Here is an 18,718-nt window from a genome sequence, read left to right on the forward strand (position 1 = left end):
CTCCCCCACCCTCCAGCCCTCTCGTCAGGCACTGCAGGGGCGGAAACCTTGAGTTTCTGCTTCCATTCCTTTCAGTAAGCCCTACAAATATTATTTCTGAGGACTGATGTCAAACATTTGGGAAGGACTGTCCTACATTACTGACCACTCATTGACTTGATTCAGTCTAGCCCAGCAATTTTACAGTGGTAAGCTGAGGACTAAAGGGATGAAGGGTCTTGCCCAGTGAAGGCAGTATGGGGTAGGAGTTAGAAGAGAGTTTAGGGGCAAACCCCCCAAACTTGGCTCTTCCATTTATTAGCAGAGACATTTTGGTTGAGTGACTTATCCTCGCTGAGTCTCAGTTTCCTGAGCTGTAAAATGAAGCTGATGGTGAGTATCCTTGCCCTTAGAATGAAGATAATATAAGAGGCACTGAGCTTAGCGCCTGGTATCTGATAAGTGCTGGATAAATGGTTGCTGTTACTACTATTATTAGAACTCAGGTCTCAGACACACCTCCCAAGGCCCCTCCCCATCTTCATTACATCGTCCTGCTTCCTCAGAGGACTATTATTAACTGAAATCAACAACTATAAACAACTGGTATATGCAAAGCATACTGGATGCTTGATGTGGTTTTCTCCCTTGGGGAATCACGAGTATCTAGATATATATAAAGCATCTAGTCTTTCAGTGCAAAGGCAGTAAGAATCCCTGAGCTACTACTCAAATCTTAAAAAGGACCCTCGGGGCATGTCCTCCTTGGCTGTCAGATGACCATGCAGATGGCTGAGAATTAAAAGTAATGCTGCCCCAGGTTGACACTGCAGATGGGTGGGAGAATGACTCCAGTGGCACCTTTGTCCCATCCTTTCTATTATGGTGACCCAGATCAGGCACTTCAAAGGTTCTCCTAGCTGCAAATGGAGAACCAGTCCCACTCCTGTAGGAAAATGTTTCATACCACACACACAGTCAAAGCTGTTGGAAAGGAGACTTTAATTTTCTTCTTCCCATGCTGTGGAAGGACAGCATGTTCCCCAGCTTTATTTCCTCCCTCAAGGAGAAAAAGGACAGTAGTTTTCTGGGTCTCAGGGCTAAGCTGCTTCTATATGGACCTAGCCAGGACAGGACAGAAAGACTGGTGACTGATTCCAAATCTATCAGCTAAACACATCAACTGCTTATTGAAGGGCAAGCAAGTGACTGGAAGGCAGGTTGTGGACTTGGCCTCAGGGGCCAAGCACAGAGAGCATAATGTGATCAGAATGAAAAGGTAAAACACCACGCTATATGCAGTTAACCCCAGAACTCACATCTCTGGTATTTTGGCCGCTTAGAATCAGCTAAGCGTATCTACAATGGCTACAGCCTCACAGCTCTAGTCCTAAGTCCTCTTTGGCCTTGAGCTTCAGCACGAAGAGCAGGGTTCTCACAAATCCTGTGAGAGTAGAAGTTCTCAGCCAGGGTCATAGTGTGTGCCACGGCAGAACCTCTGGACACATGCAGGGATCCCAGCCCCCCTGGCACCTCTCCAGGACCTTTTGATCCTGAAGCTGATTCCTTGTCAAAACCATTTGAGCTCTCAACTTGAGTGGAGAAGGGGGCAAAATCAGCTAATCTGGAGTGTGAACAGGACCACCAAAGGCTGAGCCTAGGAGGAAAGACTGTAGGCCTCACAACAGTTTTTCCAAACATGAGCTTCAATTATTTTATTTGAAAAAAAAAAGTCACAACCAAGCATATAAAGAAAAATACTGTTGTCCTGAACTCACGTTTTAGGAAGGTGCAACAGGGAAAAGCAAATTACACTTTGGAATTGATTGGGTTTTCAAGATGATGAGTCTTTCTTCAAGCATGAGGCTAACTATGTGCTTTGCTAACCTAGATGGTGCAAAAAAACTTCCAGATGCACAAGTAGGAGCAGATGCTGTTAGTTCAGGCAAACGTGGGAGTTACTGAGTAGAAAGGCAGAACAGCAGGAAAAGGCCCTACATCTTTCCCCAAAGATTAAAAAAAAAATGTGTGTGTGTGTTGGGGCGGGGGCATTCCCTCCTCCAACCAAGAATCTCAAAGCACTGGACTGTCGTCCAGGTATTACGATGAGACTTGCCCCATCTCAGTCAGCAAACCCACCAGGACCTGAGCCAAGGATTCCCACCGCTTCTAGTTCTGAGGACTTCTAAGAGGTTCTTGCTTGTGAAATGGCAGTTATGGGTTTTTGGTTTTGTGAAACATAGGTAAGAGACAGAGCTGCCCTTAGAAAGATGCTCTTTAAGAGGAGATAAACTCAAATCACCATTACACTTGGCTTTGATAATCTGGGATTTGATCTTTAAAATCTTTTCTTTTTTGAGCTCTCCTTCCAATGTTTTATATGGAATTTGGTCAGACTCAGCTTGGGAAAATTACAGGTTTTATAATATTCACATTGGGAAAAACCAAATCCTTTATCTGAATGAAGACAAACCCATGCTTTTCCCAACATATTCAGCCCTCCCCTCTCCCTTCCTTCCAGTGACACCAGATGGGCGCAATGGAACCGTCAGTGCCAGGCTCCACCCTCTGTGGACACCCTCTACACCAATCCCCCAAGGTAGCACTCAGGCTTATGGAGTGTTTTTATAAACTCCAAGTTGATTGTGATGAACAGCCAGGGATGGAGACTCTCTCTCAGGGCTCTGGGCTTTCTATTTTTCATTCTCTCTCAATGTCTTCATACAAATGAAACAACTGAACCATTTTAGGGAAGCTTCACGTGTATATGAGAGAAGAGGCAGGAAGAGTCTCCAAATATAGCCAAGGTTAACCCTAGTTCTCAACCTCCTAATCCAGGACAAAAAAAGGGGACAAGAAGCTCTACCTTAAATTCAAAGGGAAGCTAAGGTTTCAATGCTATTTAAAGAGTCACTTCATGTCGCGGTCGTTGGGAAGGAATGAGACAGCTGCAGAGAGCTTCACCAGAATCTCACTGATGGAGAGGTAGTAAGAATAAAAATAATAGTAGGATTTGACGGGAGGAGAACAAAATACTGGATGGGCAGATCAGAAACAGAATTATCATCAGCCTCTTGGCACAAACAGGAAAAAATAAACACAGAACAAGAAGATGCACTGACACTGTATATTAAACTTTCCTCCCCACTCTCAGGATACTTTTTACATTGCAATAAATAGTGCAATTCTAGCAGCAGGAAACAAGAAGGAACGTGGCAAGTACCCACCTCCCTCTCATATGTGTTTCAGCCATACGCTCTCTTCTTAGGTAGCACCAGTTTCCCAGGTGCTGGGTGAGAGACAGGACAGGGGGAAGAGGTCTGTGCATATACGCCTGCCCTCTGGCCTCTGGAGGTGCCTGGAGAGCTCAGCAAACCCCCCATCACGTTCCTGTGACAGACACTGGGGAGCGGAGGGCTGGCTGCTGGGCCCGTTCTTCCTCTAAGGCAACATCCTAGAAAGGCAGGGCCTGATGTGGGAGAAACATGGTCACTGACGTTCAGCCGCCTGTCTAGCTGAACCTCTAGCACTAAGACTGTGTCCTTGAAGGCCTTGTCCTAATTGGCAAGAAGGTGGGGAAGGGGCAAACAGCCGCCCCTTCCCTCCCGGTCTTTGTCTGACTCCGACTCCCGCACGCAGTGGTGCCGGGCTGGACCAGGCACAGACATCAGGCACGCAGACCCTCTCCACCACCTCCAGGTTCCCCCACTCTACACTCACTGATGGCCACTAAGAAACACAGTCTCCGAATAACTACGCATGCAGTTTATCTTGAGCCCTCATTCCCGTGTGTGGCAACAACAGCGCTCCCATGAGAGACCTTCTTAGCACTTCCGGATATGAGTTGGCCGAGAGGTTGGGGGGGGGCGGGGGGGGGGGGGGATGGGCTTCTTTTCCAGGAACCTGGGTCAAAGGCCAGCTTTTCCACCAGCTTTACCCCTAGAAACCCTAAATACTGTCTGGGCGCTCTCTGCAGAGTTCAGTTTGAAACATGCAATCATAACTTCAGTGACAGTCAACTAAAAGGCAGCATCTTGATTAGGCAGATGTGCTCCAGAAAAAAAAAGCAAAACAGGTGGAAAAAGAGAAGACACTGAAAAGGGGCAGGTGGCAGGGCAGACACAGCAGACCTGTGCCGAAATGCAAAACACCAAGTGGTCTCCACAGCTCAGGCCACTGCTCCACCTTCTCAATTCATTCCAAGAAAAACTAGCCTGGAGCAAGGGGGAGGGGAAGAGTAGGGAGCACAGTGTTTGGTAACAAAAATAGAAATGGTTGGTGAGAAAAGAGGAGAGAGGGATACCTTTCTAATCAGTATGAAATGCCCAGGGCGATGACCAGCAAAGACGGGAGGCACCTAGGGACCCTGTGAGGCATCAACTATGGAACCAAGTGTTTCTAACAGAGAATCCAGGGCCTGACCGCTCGACACCTGCCTTCACCTGCCCTAACGTCTGCAGCAGCACCTCTGGCTCAGACAGGGAGCAATAGAGAGTGTATCCCAATTCATCTATTTCCTCAGGGGTGAGCTCTGCAAATAAGTTCACCTTGGGGTTTAGGGCACTGGGCAGGACTCCGGCCTCCAAGTAGCTGATCAGTCCCCTCAGGGCCTGCAGGAATCGGTCAGCCAGCACATCGGGAGACCAGTCAGCCTCCTCCTGGGCCACGTGGAGGATGACGTTGGTGAGCTGGCTGGCAGTGAGGTGACCCAGGGCCGGAGTGGACTTGCACACGGCCTTGAGGATCTTGAGGCACAGAGAGCGGCAGCCAGAGTCGGCCTGGTCCAGAGCCCGCAAGCGCGCCGTCTCGGCAGGACGCAGGCTCAGCCGCCACAGGTTGTCATACTGGGCTAGCCGGTGTGGTTTGGCCACCAAGACAGTGTCACCAAGGGTCACCGATGGCAGGAAGTCAATGACGAGATGCCTGTCGCGCTCATACTGCACTTCCAGAGTCAGAGCCTCTGGGGGTGGGGCCGGTCGAATCACATAGTCCAAGAGGGACCCGATGGCCGGCCAGTTGATGGAGCCAGCCACTACCTTTTCGAACGTGTCTGCCACTGTCTTTGGAGAGAGGTAGCCCCCTACTACACAGCGGTCCCAGTAACTACTACCACGAGGAAAGTACTCTGGGTTCTCCCGGCGAACCAGGAAGAAGCCGGGGATGTTCATGATGGTGTCCTCTCCGGGGATACACGACCACAGGTTCTGCTCCAGCACAAGGGGCACGATGAGTTGGATGTGGTCGGCTGTCACCACCTGGTGGAGAAGAATTAAAAAGGTGTTGAGGGATTTAATCTGCTCAAGAGCCAAGTTTCCCCAAACACAGGTCCCACCATCTTATATCCCCCCGCAACAAAAAGGGGAACTAAGAATTCTTCCACGTGACCATATCAGTTCAGAGTGTGGATTTCAATCCAGGTCAGTCGGACACTGGCGCCCGTGCTCATTCCACACACCACGTTGCCTCTGGACACAGAAGTACACATGACATCCCCCAGGCCTTGACGGCTCGAAGGAAAGCCAGAAAGGAAAGATAGGGACAAGAATATAGGAAGGAGGAGGCCTCTGACAGCTTCCTAGAAGTTGTGAGTATGACTAAAAACCAAAAAACGTTAAAAGGCAGGGATCTCCAAATGCTACCGCAGTATGTGGAATTCAGACGCAGTAGGACTAACCTTTCTGGCAAGCCTGCGAGACTGATCTCCTGTACCAACAGCCCTACTGAGAAGCATCCTGGTCAGTACAACCCTGCCCTTCGTAAGAACCCCCTGCTTACCTGCAGGTCATCATAGAGGCTGCCACTCAGGTACATGTCCCGAAGTGGCATGTCAGGCAACTTGGCCCGCAGGAAGCTCCGGAGCTCGGCACATATGTCCACGGCAGCTTGCTTGGCCCGAGCCTGCTCGCCAGCAGGGATGGCCGCCCGGTTCCGGTAGTAAGTAAGAAGTTTCTCCTGCAGGGACATGCGGAGTCGTGACTTCTTCAAGTCTACCTGGCCCTTCCTGGCCAATGGCTTGGGCCGGGGCAGGCAGAATGTATCTGCCAAGGCAAGAGAGAGAGGCACGTGAGCTCTTCCCATGCTTGCTCATCCATGGCTGCCTCAGCCCCAAAGGAGACGGGCTTGGCACAAAAGGCTAGCATGGTGCCCGGCACATATGTCCCTAAGAAATGTGTTGAATGTATGAGTAGCACTGAGAGCCCCGAGGTCAGTCCCAGAAGGGGTACCAGCCTTCCTCACCTGTGTCAAAGGCCGAGGAGCCTGTGGGAAGGGCCTGTAGGGACCTGCTCAGGCCTGTCTTCATGTCCTTGTTGAGCAATCGGGGGGAGCCCATCCAGTTTGGTTCTTCCCAGCTCCTTTTCCCTGAATGGCTCAGGCGGGTGGGGCTGGTAGGGGCACTGATTGCCCTATCATACATCTGAAACAGCAGAGAGGACCCAGCACATGACCTTCTTTCCTGTTTCCCTCCTTCCCAGCAGCTTTGCCTTAATGAGTTCAGCTACTATTTTTCAATAACTTTGTTTTATTCTAGATTATGGAATAATTTGCTCTGCACAGAAAATCTCCGGAAATACTAAATGATATAAATAAGAAACAAATTTATCCATAATGTCATAACCCAGAGATAATGGTTAATATTTTGGTATATTTCTTTCTGAAAATATATATTTGTGTAATTACGATCCTCCTCTATATATACTTTTGAAAACTGATTTTTTTTACGTATCATTTTTATCACTCCCCCATATCACTAAAAATGAATCAGTGTTGAACATTATAGTACAATTTCTAACTATACAACACTGTACTTTATGAATGTACTGTAATGTGAAACACTGATCCATTTAACAAATACATCACCGAATGGCCACTCTGCGCCAGGAGTTGTTCTAGGTGCACAGAATAAAGCAGTGACCCAGAGACCCCATCCCTGCCCTCTTGGAGTCTGCAGTTTAGCAGAGGAATACAGGCAGTACATAATCAACAAGCTAAACCATGCAGATACAGGCGTTAAGGAAAGTACAGCAGGAAGGAGAAATAGGAAAAATGTGTGGTGGGAGTCCTGCTATTTTAAATAAGGTAGTCAAGGAAGGCTTTTTTGATTATTTGCAATTTTTCACTCGCTGGGATAAACCTTTTATTTGTATCTCCAACAGTTTCTTTAGGGTGGAGTCCTAAGAAGTAGACTTACTGAATCCTCTTAAGGTCTCGTCTAGTAATGCCAAATCACCAAGTTACATTTCCATTAGCAGTATCAATTCTAAGTCAGCTCCACTCGGCAGCCTCACCACCTCTCCAACCTCTGGCTGAGTGTACTTACCCGCTTAACCGCCAGTGTAGCAATGCCCAGCATGGCTGCTCCACCCACCCCCAGCACCAGCCGGGCATTGGAGAGCACAAAATCAATGGCCGTCCCGATGCCATTATCATCCTTCTTGCTTTTGCGCTCACCAGCGGCTGCCATTGCTCCCCTGAGGAGGAAGGCAGAACACAGCCATCACCACCTTGGACCTTGGGAAGCAGCCCTCCTCCTCCCTCCCCCATCAGGCCAGTCCCCAACAATTTCAGGGTACTCTGTGAGTTCCAGGAACCCTAGCACTCCATGTTCTAGGGTCAGGAGGGAGGTATTGCGTCCCTTGATGTATCTGGATGCAAGGCAGAGGAAATGATCATGCTAGTCATGGGAAAGCCTCCCCACCAATCTATTGAGATTACAGAGAGCGATAATAAGCTCACTGTCAACCCTTTCTCGTATGAGAGTGAAGTACCCCGCCCCCACGCAATACAACCCTCCGGACCCCTCCCCAACATTACAATGCAGATCATATTTTGATCCTCTGACCACTGCTTATGGAAGGTTAGACCTGAGAAGGTGTAAATTAATTAGAGACCCATCTAATCCCATCACATCACTTCACATGTAGGGAGGTGACTTGCCAGAGGTCCCAGAGAAAAGGAATGACAAAGCCATATGCAAAACTCAGGCCACCTCTCAACTCCTAGCACGATGGTTTTTCTACTGTATCATGTTTCCCCTTACCCAAGTCAAACTGTTCCTATTCTATGTATTTTCTGCGAAAACTAATAACAACACCACAGACTAAATACCCTGGCACACGGAGACAAAACTACAAGTCCACATGTGAGAAAGAGCCAAAGAAGAAGAGAACGCTGTGGACAGGCCCACTTGACAAATGCTTTGTTTCTTGGGGCAAGTGTGCAGGGGCACCACAAGAAGCTCAGGTGAGCCTGGCACTGTGACAGAGACTGAGAATAAACAAAACAGTCACTGCAGACTCAGCTGTTAACTGGAAAACAAAATTTCCACCTGCTCAAGTGTGCTTGGAAAATGAACTAAAAATGTGGTCACCTAAGCGGAGATCATGGGCACAAGGCAGAAGAGGCTGGCCTCCGTACAGTGCTGGAGCGAGGCGAGCACGCTTTTGCTCCCGGGCAACGACGGGGTCATCCTGACTGAAGTTCCCCTGGTCTCCCAGTAAGCCCATTTCCCATGCAGTTAGAACCCTGGGCCTGACCCAGATAAAGGATGGCAAAGTGGCTCAAATCTGAGCACTGCTTTTAACACTGCTACCCCTCCTACCGCCCGTGTCCTGTACGCCAGGAACCACGTAGGGAAAAACAGTTGTTTACCATTCACCAATATACCTAGAACGGGAGGACAGAGAGGGACGAGATCACTGGTGCATCTTCCAGTGCGAAGTAGCATTCTTTCTAATACCCTTACAACTGGGTATCGCTAGTGTCGCACGTCATGCCCCTGGCCTCCCCTGTCAACGAGAGAAATATTTCTGCCTCTACTTATTCCAGCAATTGAGTTAACTAAGAGTCGCTGTCGATCCCAAAATTATTTTTTTCCCAACTAGAGTTCACAACCATGGCACTTTTCTTTTCTCCACCTTTTACCGTTGACAGGAGCTTCAGGTTTAGGGACATAATGAGAAACTGCTTGGCCAAATGAAATATACTCCCACTTCAAATGCACAGAGCAAACAAGGCTGAGGAGAAGAGTTAAACTCTGTATTTACAGGTAGGGTCAGGCAAGAACTCTAGTCATCCTCCCTCCAGTGGCCACTGAGACAGAGATGGGACATAAACTCATCTGAGGCAGAGTAATCCAATCAGGACAAAGGTGATCATTACACAGTTCCCGATACAAAACCATGACCACCGTTTTATTGCTTTTAAAACAAAAGAACCTTTAGAGATGTATTTACAATAGGGAGGACCACCCTCTAAATCAGGGGACCCCAACCCCCGGGCCGGTAGTGGTCCACAGCCTGTTAGGAACCAGGCCACACAGCAGGAGGTGGGTGGTGGGCAAACGAGGAGAGCTTCATCTGCTGCTCCCCGTCGCTCCCATCACCGCCTGAGCCATCATCATCCTCCGCCCCCGCCTGGGCCCGGGTAAAAATTGTCTTCCAACCGGTCCCAGGTGCCAAAAAGTTTGGGGACCGCTGCTCTAAATGATCCTTGCATGTGACGCAGCAGAGCAAGAAGGGCACATCCTCCCTCCACGCAGAAGCCGGAAGGAGCCTCTCTGGCTCCTTGGCCCCTCGGCCCCTCTGATGACTGGGGAGAACAAGGCACTGAGGTGGCGTAATAGAAGAGCCTGGGTTTTAGAGTTGGAAATCTTGAGATTGAGTACTTGCCTTTGAGCCCTGACTAATTAGCTGGGTGCCCTCAAATGAGTTAACCCCTCAGCTATGTAATGGGGATAATGATGCCTGCATGGCCTAAATCATAGGGTTGTAGTGAGGAAAACGTATCTACTAAAATACCGTATGTGAACACTTTATAAACCATAAAAGGACTCTACAAATGTGGGCCATCATTAAGTCTTTTAAGATCTCCATCCACAGGACAAAAGGTCAACTTCCAGAAGGCGGCAGCAATCCAGACTGTCCTGTGAGTTACATCTTACCTTCTGAGACTGAGCCAGGAATGGCCTATGAAACCCAAGCTGATGCTATCCTGGGCTTGAGACCAAAACTATGAAGTTGAGCAGGCTTGGGAAAAGGCTTTTCTACTCTAGTGCAATATACTCCCCGCCCCATCCAAGGACCAGGTGATGTCAAAGATCTGGTGACCTGGAAGAGGAAAGAACACCAACAGCTCCCACAGGGAGATCAAAGTTTCTATTCTAAAACTGAACTCAATCTGTTCCAGGTGAAACTACTTAACCACAGTCTACCCTCCACTCAGGCTCTGCCACACTACCTGGGAGCCTGCAGGAGGTGGGACTCTGCCTGGCAAGGAGAAGGGCCTGGAGGAGCCCTGTTGTTCAATGCGTTTAGTTCCAGTTTTACAAGATGAAAAAGTTCTGGAGATCTCTTGTGCAACAATATGAATATCCTTTTTTTTTTGTTTTTAATTTATTTTTGGCTGCGTTGGGTCTTCGTTGCTGCGTGCGAGCTTTCTCTAGTCGTGGCGAGCGGGGGCTACTCTGTTTTGCGGTGTGCAGGCTTCTCATTGCTGTGGCTTCCCTTGTTGCGGAGCATGGGCTCTAGGTGCACAGGCTTCAGCAGTTGTGGCACGTGGTCTCAGTAGTTGTGGCTCGTGGGCTTTAGAGCACAGGCTCAGTAGCTGTGGCGCATGGGCTTAGTTGCTCCGTGGCATGTGGGATCTTCCCGGACCAGGGCTCGAACCCGTGTTCCCTGCATTGGCAGGCGGATTCTTAACCACTGCGCCACCAGGGAAGTCCCTACAATATGAATATTCTTAACACCACTGAACTGTACACTTACAAACAGTTAAAATATTAAAAAAAAAAAAAAAAAGAGGAGGCAGAACACTGACCTGGTGGGCAGGGCTGAGGATGGGGAATGTGAACTCTAGGAACATTTCAGACAAGTTGTTTAACCTGTCTCCTTAGATACAAAAGTGGGAATAGAAATACTCATCACCTCATTACAGTGGGAATGATGAGGAATGGAGGCCCTGTATCTTCCTAGGAGGACAGCACAGAACTGTGAAAATTCCAACTTATTCTCCTTGAAAAGGGCATATGACTTAAACATCTGGCTTGAGTACACTTGAGAAGAGCTAACATACACTGAGCGTGTACCGTGTGCTGGGCATTTTAAACCTATTAGTCCCCTTAGTTCCAACAATCCCATGAGATCAGTCACATTGTTACCTCCAACTTACAGATGAAGAAACTGAGGCAGAGGTAAAGTGGTGGCCCAAGGTCACCGTGTCAGAAAGTTCTGCAGCCAAGAGTTGAACCTGGAGCTCACGGGGCTGGGGAGTAGCTTACAGGGGTCCAAGTAGCCTGCAGCCCCTCCTCGTACACATCTCCTCTCTGCTAACGACTCGGACTCGGCCATACGCTTCCCCAGGGGCATTTTGGCTCATTCCCTGCTGTGTCCTCAGGGCCAGCAGTATTTGACACATAGCAAATATCTGTTGCATGAATGAGCTACTGATTCTATGGCTTTTTTTTTTCTGGGTGGGGGGAGGGGGGGCGGGAAGTGAGGAGGTGGTAGCAGCACCTGTAACCCAACTCAGTCAAGATACTAGGAACACAAAGCCTTCAGTGTTCACTTCCACTCTCCCTGGGCAGGCAGGCCCTTGCGGGCATCATCTCTCACCTGGCCCTTTACTCCCCAAAGCCAGTCTGCCCAGCAACCTGAGTGGCCGAGGAGGACCCAAAGCCATTACGTCAGGCTCCTCCTCCTGCTTTCCCTCTGTTAAAGACAGCGCCGCCCACCCAGCTGGCACGCCTAACACCTCCCGGTCAGTCATCGCTCTCTCCTCTCTCCTCCTGCTGCAGCCAGCGTCCACCTGGTGAAGTCCGCTGCTGCACACAGTGTGCTCACGGGCCACCCGGCCGCCACAGTCCCTCCAGCTCACCTGGTCAGAGCCGCGGCCTCTGGTATCCCCTACCAATGTATTCTCCATGCTGCCACTGCCACGATCCCTCATCCACGCCATTCCCCTGCTGACAAAGCTCTGATGGTCCCCCTCTGTCAGATATCACAACCTCCTCAACAGGGGATTCGATGTCCTTCCAGACCTGGTCCAGCCTCAACTCTGGTCACCTGCCTAACAGGTGCCACCACTCGAGCCACTCTGGACTCGGGTTTCCAGACTATAAAATGTGGTAGTCTCTGTTTTCAACTCCACACTTGCTTATTGCCCGTCTGCCCGGCAAGCGTCTATTTCTCACTTGAGGCAGACCTCAAATGTCCTCTTTTCTATGGCCACCTGTGATTCCTCCACTGCCCCCCCGCCCCCAAGGCACAGTTTTGGCATCATCCCTGTCTCCAAGCCCTTTACCCGACCTCTAGCACAGAGCTGTTCACCCTGGAATTAACTCCCGTCGATCTCCACATAAGACCCGTCCCTTGACGGGCCACATCATTCACCTCTACCCCAGAGCCTACCAGAATGCCAGGGCCAGAGAAGGCCCTCTGGGAAGTTGCTGAATTAAATACAATCATTTGGTTACAGTGGGACTATCACACTGGCATGGGAACTAAATAGAACTAACATACCACTGGCCAAGAACCATTCCAAGTACTTTGTGTGCATTATCTCTTTTTTTCTTTTTTTTTGGCCGCACCATGCGGCCCTCAGGATCTTAGTACCCAGACCAGGGACTGAACCTGGGCCCTCAGCAGTGAAAGCGCAGAGTCCTAACCACTGGACCGCCTGGGAATTCCCGAGTTGTCTCATTTAATTCTTGCGATAAGCTGAAGAGGTAGGTACTGTTATTTTACAAACGAGGGAATGGAGGCCTAGACAGATTTAGTGGTTTACCCTAAATCCCACAGTTGTTAGCAGCAGTGTCAGGAAGGCACCGTCCTCCGAGGTCTGTACACTATGCTTGCTTTAGAGACTGTTGCAAGAGTCTAGTTATGTTTGGGGAAACATGATCTTGCCCTCAATAGAAGTGAATCTACCAAAGAATGAGGCAGCCAGGAACTGAGCTCTAATAGTTTTAACCAATGTCTTTTCTAGCATTTTCATATGTAAAATGTTTTATGAAACAAAATGGTCTCCTAGTGGGGCCTGAAACTCAGGGCCTTCTTTTTCTTAACAAGGGAACATACTGCTGTTAATATGTTTGTATTTCCTCCATTGATTTAGGACTAAAGGACTCTGGTCACTAAAGGAAAGGTTCTCCCTCTCCTGGACCCCTGCAACAGAAAAAATGAAACCTACAGGAACAAGGGCCTACCTACCTGAGGCTTCTTACCGCATCTGTGAGGTGGAGGTGGGAGAGAGGCAGGCGTGTCTATGGAAGGCACTTTTGTCCTCTTTCCCTTGGAATTAGGATGGGAGGGGAAAGGAGAGGATCCTAAATAATCCCTCCCAGTTTGCTGTGGAGGAATACCAGGCCCTTTTCCAGCTGCCTCTCCCGGGCCTCAGGATCCTCTAGCTTCTGATTTTTCCGGAACTCACGGCGGATGGAGGCAAAGTAGAAGTCTCGATCAGTGTAGCGAAGCTCTCGGCCTTGGCGCAGCAGAGCCCGGTAGAGACTCAGCACCGCCTCCCGGCTCCATGGGGCCATGGGGGACTGACAGGGGCTGGGCGTCAGGCTATACGCAGAAGGGAAGAAAGAGAAGCCTAGAATCAGAATTAATGATGGAAGGGCCTGTGGAGACTATCTAATTCAGTGGTTCTTAATCTAGGTCTTAGAGACCCCCCAAGGTCACAATATGACTTAGCGGGGGGGCTGGGACTATATCCCAGCCTACCGACTCCTGCTCGTGGGAAACTACCAGTTACGCTGAAAGGCCAGGCCTTGGAAGCTGGACTGTGTGTGCTTGAATCGTGGCTCTGCCACTTCTCTGCCATATAGCTTTGGGCAAAGTACATAACCTCTCTGAGCATCAGCTTCCTCACTTTAAAACACAGATGATGCTATCTACATTTACATATTGCTATGTATCAATACTACATCTGCTAACAGTACTTACCACATAGGGTTATTTTGAGAATTGCCTGAGATATCACTTGTAAAGCACCTGTAACTGAAGTTCACCACAAGGGGTGGTCTAGAGCTGGTGGAGACAAGGGGTCTCAGTCACACTTGAATCCTGGCACCACCGCTTATGAGCTCATTCATTACCTTGGGCAAGTTTCTTAACCTCTCTGGGCTTACCTTAGTTCCTCATCTGTAAAATGAGGATTAAAATTGTATTTTCCATATGGTTGATATGAGGATTAAATGAGTTAATGTATGTAAACGTGGTTAGAATAGCACTGGCATATACTAGGCAGTCTATCAGGGACAGGTGTCAACATTATTAACGCTACCTACCCTCGTTTGTAAGTGCTCAGTAATTATCAGATACACATAAACTGTCACCATCTTCCTTCCGTAACAATAAAGCCTTACACAATCACAGAGGGTTACCATCTGTAAAGTGCTTTGTCATCCATTATCACATTTAAACTGAGGAATTTATGAAGTAGTCAAGGTTCATAACAAGAAGCGTTAACGCTTATGGAGTGTTGACTATGTAGCACGCATGGGCTAAGCAGATCCCACGTGACAACTCTTCTCATTCCATCAACAATCCCAGTGTCGTCAGCATCCCATTTTAAGTGGAGGAAACGGACGCTCCCAGAGAGAAGTAACTTGCCCACAGGGGCACCCAGCTATAAAGGGGCAGGGGGGGCACTCCCGACCCCAACTCTGACTGCCTGTGTAATGATAACTACTATTTGCTGGCATCTTACCATGTGTACAGCACTTCCAGGTGCTTTACAAACTTTCCCAGCACACCGCCTGGCACACACCAAGGGCTCAAAAAAGAAGCCGAACGAAAGAGGGAACCCTCACAACGTCCCTGTGTGGAAAAAAGCATCATCCCTCTTTATGAAATAAAGAACTGAGACTGAGTGGAAGAGGTATCTGAGTGGTAAAAAGGTCTGGACTTTGGGCCCAAAGTCGGCTAGCCATCAGCCTCCGGCCTTCATAACTTGCTGCGCGAGCTTGAGGAAGCCACTGTCCGCGTCCCTTTTTCCTCAGCTGTAGAAGAGCGCCCCTCGGCCCCAAGGGCCTCCCGGAGTGGGAGATGAATCCAGAAATCAACAGGAAAAATGCTCTATGAAGTAGGAGGCGATTGTCACGCGAGGGCTGTTACTACAAGGTCGATCGGCGAGTGCACCGCTGGGCCCCGTCAGGTCCCCAGATCCTCCCCCTACCCTGCGGGTGGTCGCACCTAGCCGGGGTGGAGAGACCCCGAGGCTGGGGCAGGCCGGCTCAGGGGCCCCGGGAGGGCTCCGGAGGCTGAGGCGGGGCCCCGGAGCGGCCTCCAGGGGAAAGCCCAGGGCGGGCTGGGACGAGACCCCCGACGACCAGGCCGGTAGCCCGGGCCCGGGCCGGATGCGGGGGGGCCCAGACAGAGGCCCTGAGAGAAGGCGTGGCGAGCCCCCGACCCCGGCCCTCACTCCACCCCTCACTCACCTGCGGACCGCGCACACTTCCACTCCTCGGGACTCGCCGCTCGCCCGGTAACTCTCCTGGGGTCACCCACCAACATGGCCCCTTCACTTCCGGGACACGACCTTGCGCACGGAGCTGAGGAGTGGGACCGAAGGTAGCCTGGAGGCAGGCGGGGGCTGGAGGACTTCCGGTCTTCCAGGCCTATGCTTCTCTCGGGGTGGGGCCAGGAGCCGCGTCAGGCTCCGCCCCTTGCGCGGCTCCGCCCCACAGGCCGGAGTCCCGCCTCCATACGTGACGTCACCAAAGGACGGGCCGGCCGAGGCCATTCGGGCCCCGCCCACCCATTCGGGCCCCGCCCAGTCGGAGGGCGGAGGAGCGGGAGTCCGGGTTGGGCAGAGCGGGGGAAGGCGGGGTGCAGACGTTGTGCGGCGTAGTCCCCCAACCTGCTGCCAGCTCTGTATCCTGTGTGGCCCCAGCACTGTCTGCTGATCTCGGGCTGGAGCCATGGGGGTGCCTGGGGGAGGTTTCACGCTAAGGGTATTCCGTATCGTGGCTTTTAAAGGTCTTCCATTTTCTCAGATTGCTTTCTTTTCATCCCTCCGTGCTGTTCCCGCACCCCTGGCAAGGACCTACCTTTCAAGGTCCCCCTCAAATGCCCCCCTCTAGAGTCTTTTAGATACCCTTCCTCGCCCCTCATCCAACACACTTAGGTGTCTCCTTTGGGCCCCACAGAAATGTCTGCACACCGCCGTTAGGGCTTCGCTCCTTCAACAGCAAAACGTGTTTATTGGCGCCTGTTATTTGCCAGGCACTGTTTTTTAATTTCTGCATTAGTTTCTGTCTCTCATCAGATTTGAGGGCAGCAGCCATGTCATTATGGAATCCATAGAGGGAGAGGGGAAGAGGCAGGCTATGGAATCCATAGAGGGAGAGGGGAAGAGGCAGGCTATGGAATCCATAGAGGGAGAGGGGAAGAGTCAGGCTTTGGAATCAGGCCCAGGCGGCTCCAGATGCAGCTCCAACACTTAAGGACAGCTGCCTGCCCTCTGACAACTTTTCTAACCTCCTCAGCACCTCTCAGCTTTTGTGAGGATTTAAAAGGCATCTATCAGGAAGGCGTGGGCACTTACACAGAGCAGTTGCCCACCCATCCATTTATTCCTGCACAGATCCTTGTTTGGGGTGTCTAATGTGCAAAGCACTGCCACAGGCATTGCAGGGAACAGAGAAATCAAGTCCTCATCTTCTAGTGGGCCTGATGTGAGAGGAGGAGATAAGGACTGGAGGAGGAATACTGGGTGAGAGGATGGAGAGAAAGGAGGTGCTTTTTTTTTTTTTTTTTTTTTTGCGGTACGCGGGCCTCTCACTGTTGGGGCCTCTCCCGTTGTGGAGCACAGGCTCCGGATGCGCAGGCTCAGCGGCCACGGCTCACGGGCCCAGCCGCTCCGCGGCATGTGGGATCTTCCTGGACCGGGGCACGAACTCGCGTCCCCTGCATCGGCAGGCAGACTCTCAACCACTGCGCCACCAGGGAAGCCCAGGAGTTGCTTTTTTACTTGGTGTGTTGCTGGAAGGCCTGTCTGTTAAGGGGACCTGAGTAGGACCTTCAGGAAGGGCATTCCAGGTGTTGGCCCACAGGTGGGCCCTCAGGCTGTCCTAGGAGCAACAGGGAGGAGGCCAGTGCATGGGGAATAGTGTGAGAGCGTGAGCAAGGGCTAGGGTCGTGGGGGGTGGGAAGAGGCAGGACAGGGGATCCTTATCAGGGGCAGGGGAGGGGAAATCTTGCTGGGACAGGAGTCACCAGAGAGTCTGGAGCAAAGGAGTGATGGGACCTGACTTCCATTTGTTTGTTTGTTTATGGTGAAAAAATTTATATTTAGAATTAGCCAGCTGGATGCAGTTTAGATGATCCCAATTTTGTTGGCACCACCCAAAGCATCATAGTCAGGGCCAGTTGAACATATGCCTTCTTCTTTCCATCAGACCCCATCAGGGTGCTGGCCTTGGCTATGCGATGTCATAAAAGTGTCTTCCCAGCCTGATACGTGTTGATGGCCTTGACCTCCACAGTGGACACAAGTGTGTTGCTCTCTTCTTCATGGCAGACTCAGTGGTCTGGGGAACGTGGTGTCGGTGTAGTGGTCAAGCTTGTTTCTCCTGGGGGCGCATATCTGAGGATATTTAGGCTGCCGTTGGAGCCGCTGTGTCTTTTGTGTGTGTGTCTGTGGATCCAATTCAGCACCGCCTTCTCGGCCTTCAGAGTCTTTGCTTTGGCTTCAGCTTTGGGAGGACAGGGGCTTCCTTCTTCACTTTCGGCGCCATCTTTGTGAAAAAGGTCTCTGACTTCCATTTTTCACAGGATCAGTCTGGCTTTGAGACTAACGGAAGGATGCAAGGGCTAAAGCAGGGAGACTGGCCAAGAGGCTGCTGCAAAGCCCCAGGGGAGAGAGGACAGGGGTTCAGACCAGGAGGTGGCAGTGTGGAGGGGAGTGGTCAGATCCAGGAAGTATTTGGAGGTAGAGCCACAGAACTTGCTGATGTGGGGGTGAGACAGAAGGGTCAACAGTGGCTTCAGCGACCTGCCTGAGCAATTGCCCTGCTGCCTCTCTGCTCCAGCCTAACCAGGAGCATCTTCCAGGCCTCCCAAACTGCTAAAAGAAGGCAGTTTTCCAGGGCCCTAGGGTCGGTCCCCACTCAGGTAAAGGAAGACTTTCCATGGCATATGGAGCCCCATCAATACTGGGGAGATCGTGAACCCCTGGAACTTCTAGGAAAGGGAGGGGCCCAGATGGGGGCCTTGAGGAGGCTTAAGATTTAAGAGCAATAATGCGTGTGGCATCTGTGATCTTAGGCATCATTCTCCCAGGGCTCGCTTGGTGTGGGAAAAACACGCACACTGAGATGGCACCAGCCTCTACGTCTGCTTTTTTTTTTTTTTTTTTTTTTACGTCTGCTTTTAGTAAGCATCTCTTCTGTGTCAGACACTGGATTGAGTAGTTTACAAATGTTGTATTATGTCTAATGCCAACATCCCTGTTTGGTCAGCATGGTTATCCTGATGATGAAAACCAAAGCAGAGGAAGGTTCAGGCATTTCTCGAAGACACTGAGCCAGGCAGACAAAAAGCTCGCTGTGGAGCCCAGGTCTGTCTCACTCCAAAATGTGTGTCCTTTCCGCTCTTCGAGGCTGCCCTACTTTGCTCTTTAAAGAAATAATTTTGTGACGCAAATAAATCTAATTGGTGACATTCCCAGCTGGAAGACCAGGGAATCTTTTATGTCTCTCCTAATCCCCCTGTCCTACAGAACATTATTTTTAGGA

The 18,718-nt window shown here is 50.5% G+C and overlaps 1 protein-coding gene across 4 annotated transcripts; it reads right to left on the reverse strand.

Moving 5' to 3' along the window:
• Positions 1-1,674: 1,674 nt before the first annotated feature.
• On the reverse strand, positions 1,675-15,613 carry MIEF1 (mitochondrial elongation factor 1). Of its 4 annotated transcripts, XM_032645699.1 has the most exons (6): positions 15,419-15,613; positions 13,185-13,541; positions 7,298-7,448; positions 6,217-6,394; positions 5,755-6,017; positions 1,675-5,234 (listed from the first exon to the last, which is right to left on the reverse strand). In XM_032645699.1, the coding sequence occupies exons 3-6, from the start codon at positions 7,439-7,441 to the stop codon at positions 4,356-4,358; spliced, it is 1,464 nt and encodes a 487-aa protein (XP_032501590.1). In that variant the 5' UTR covers positions 7,442-7,448; positions 13,185-13,541; positions 15,419-15,613; the 3' UTR covers positions 1,675-4,355. The 4 variants fall into 4 exon arrangements, with proteins under 4 accessions (XP_032501590.1, XP_032501589.1, XP_032501592.1 ...); XM_032645698.1 differs by lacking the exon at positions 15,419-15,613 and having other exon boundaries at positions 13,199-13,332; XM_032645701.1 differs by lacking the exons at positions 13,185-13,541; positions 15,419-15,613 and adding an exon at positions 10,216-10,390.
• Positions 15,614-18,718: the final 3,105 nt, after the last annotated feature.

Source organism: Phocoena sinus, chromosome 10 (genome assembly GCF_008692025.1).
Source record: "Phocoena sinus isolate mPhoSin1 chromosome 10, mPhoSin1.pri, whole genome shotgun sequence".
Taxonomy (NCBI): Eukaryota; Metazoa; Chordata; class Mammalia; order Artiodactyla; family Phocoenidae; genus Phocoena; species Phocoena sinus.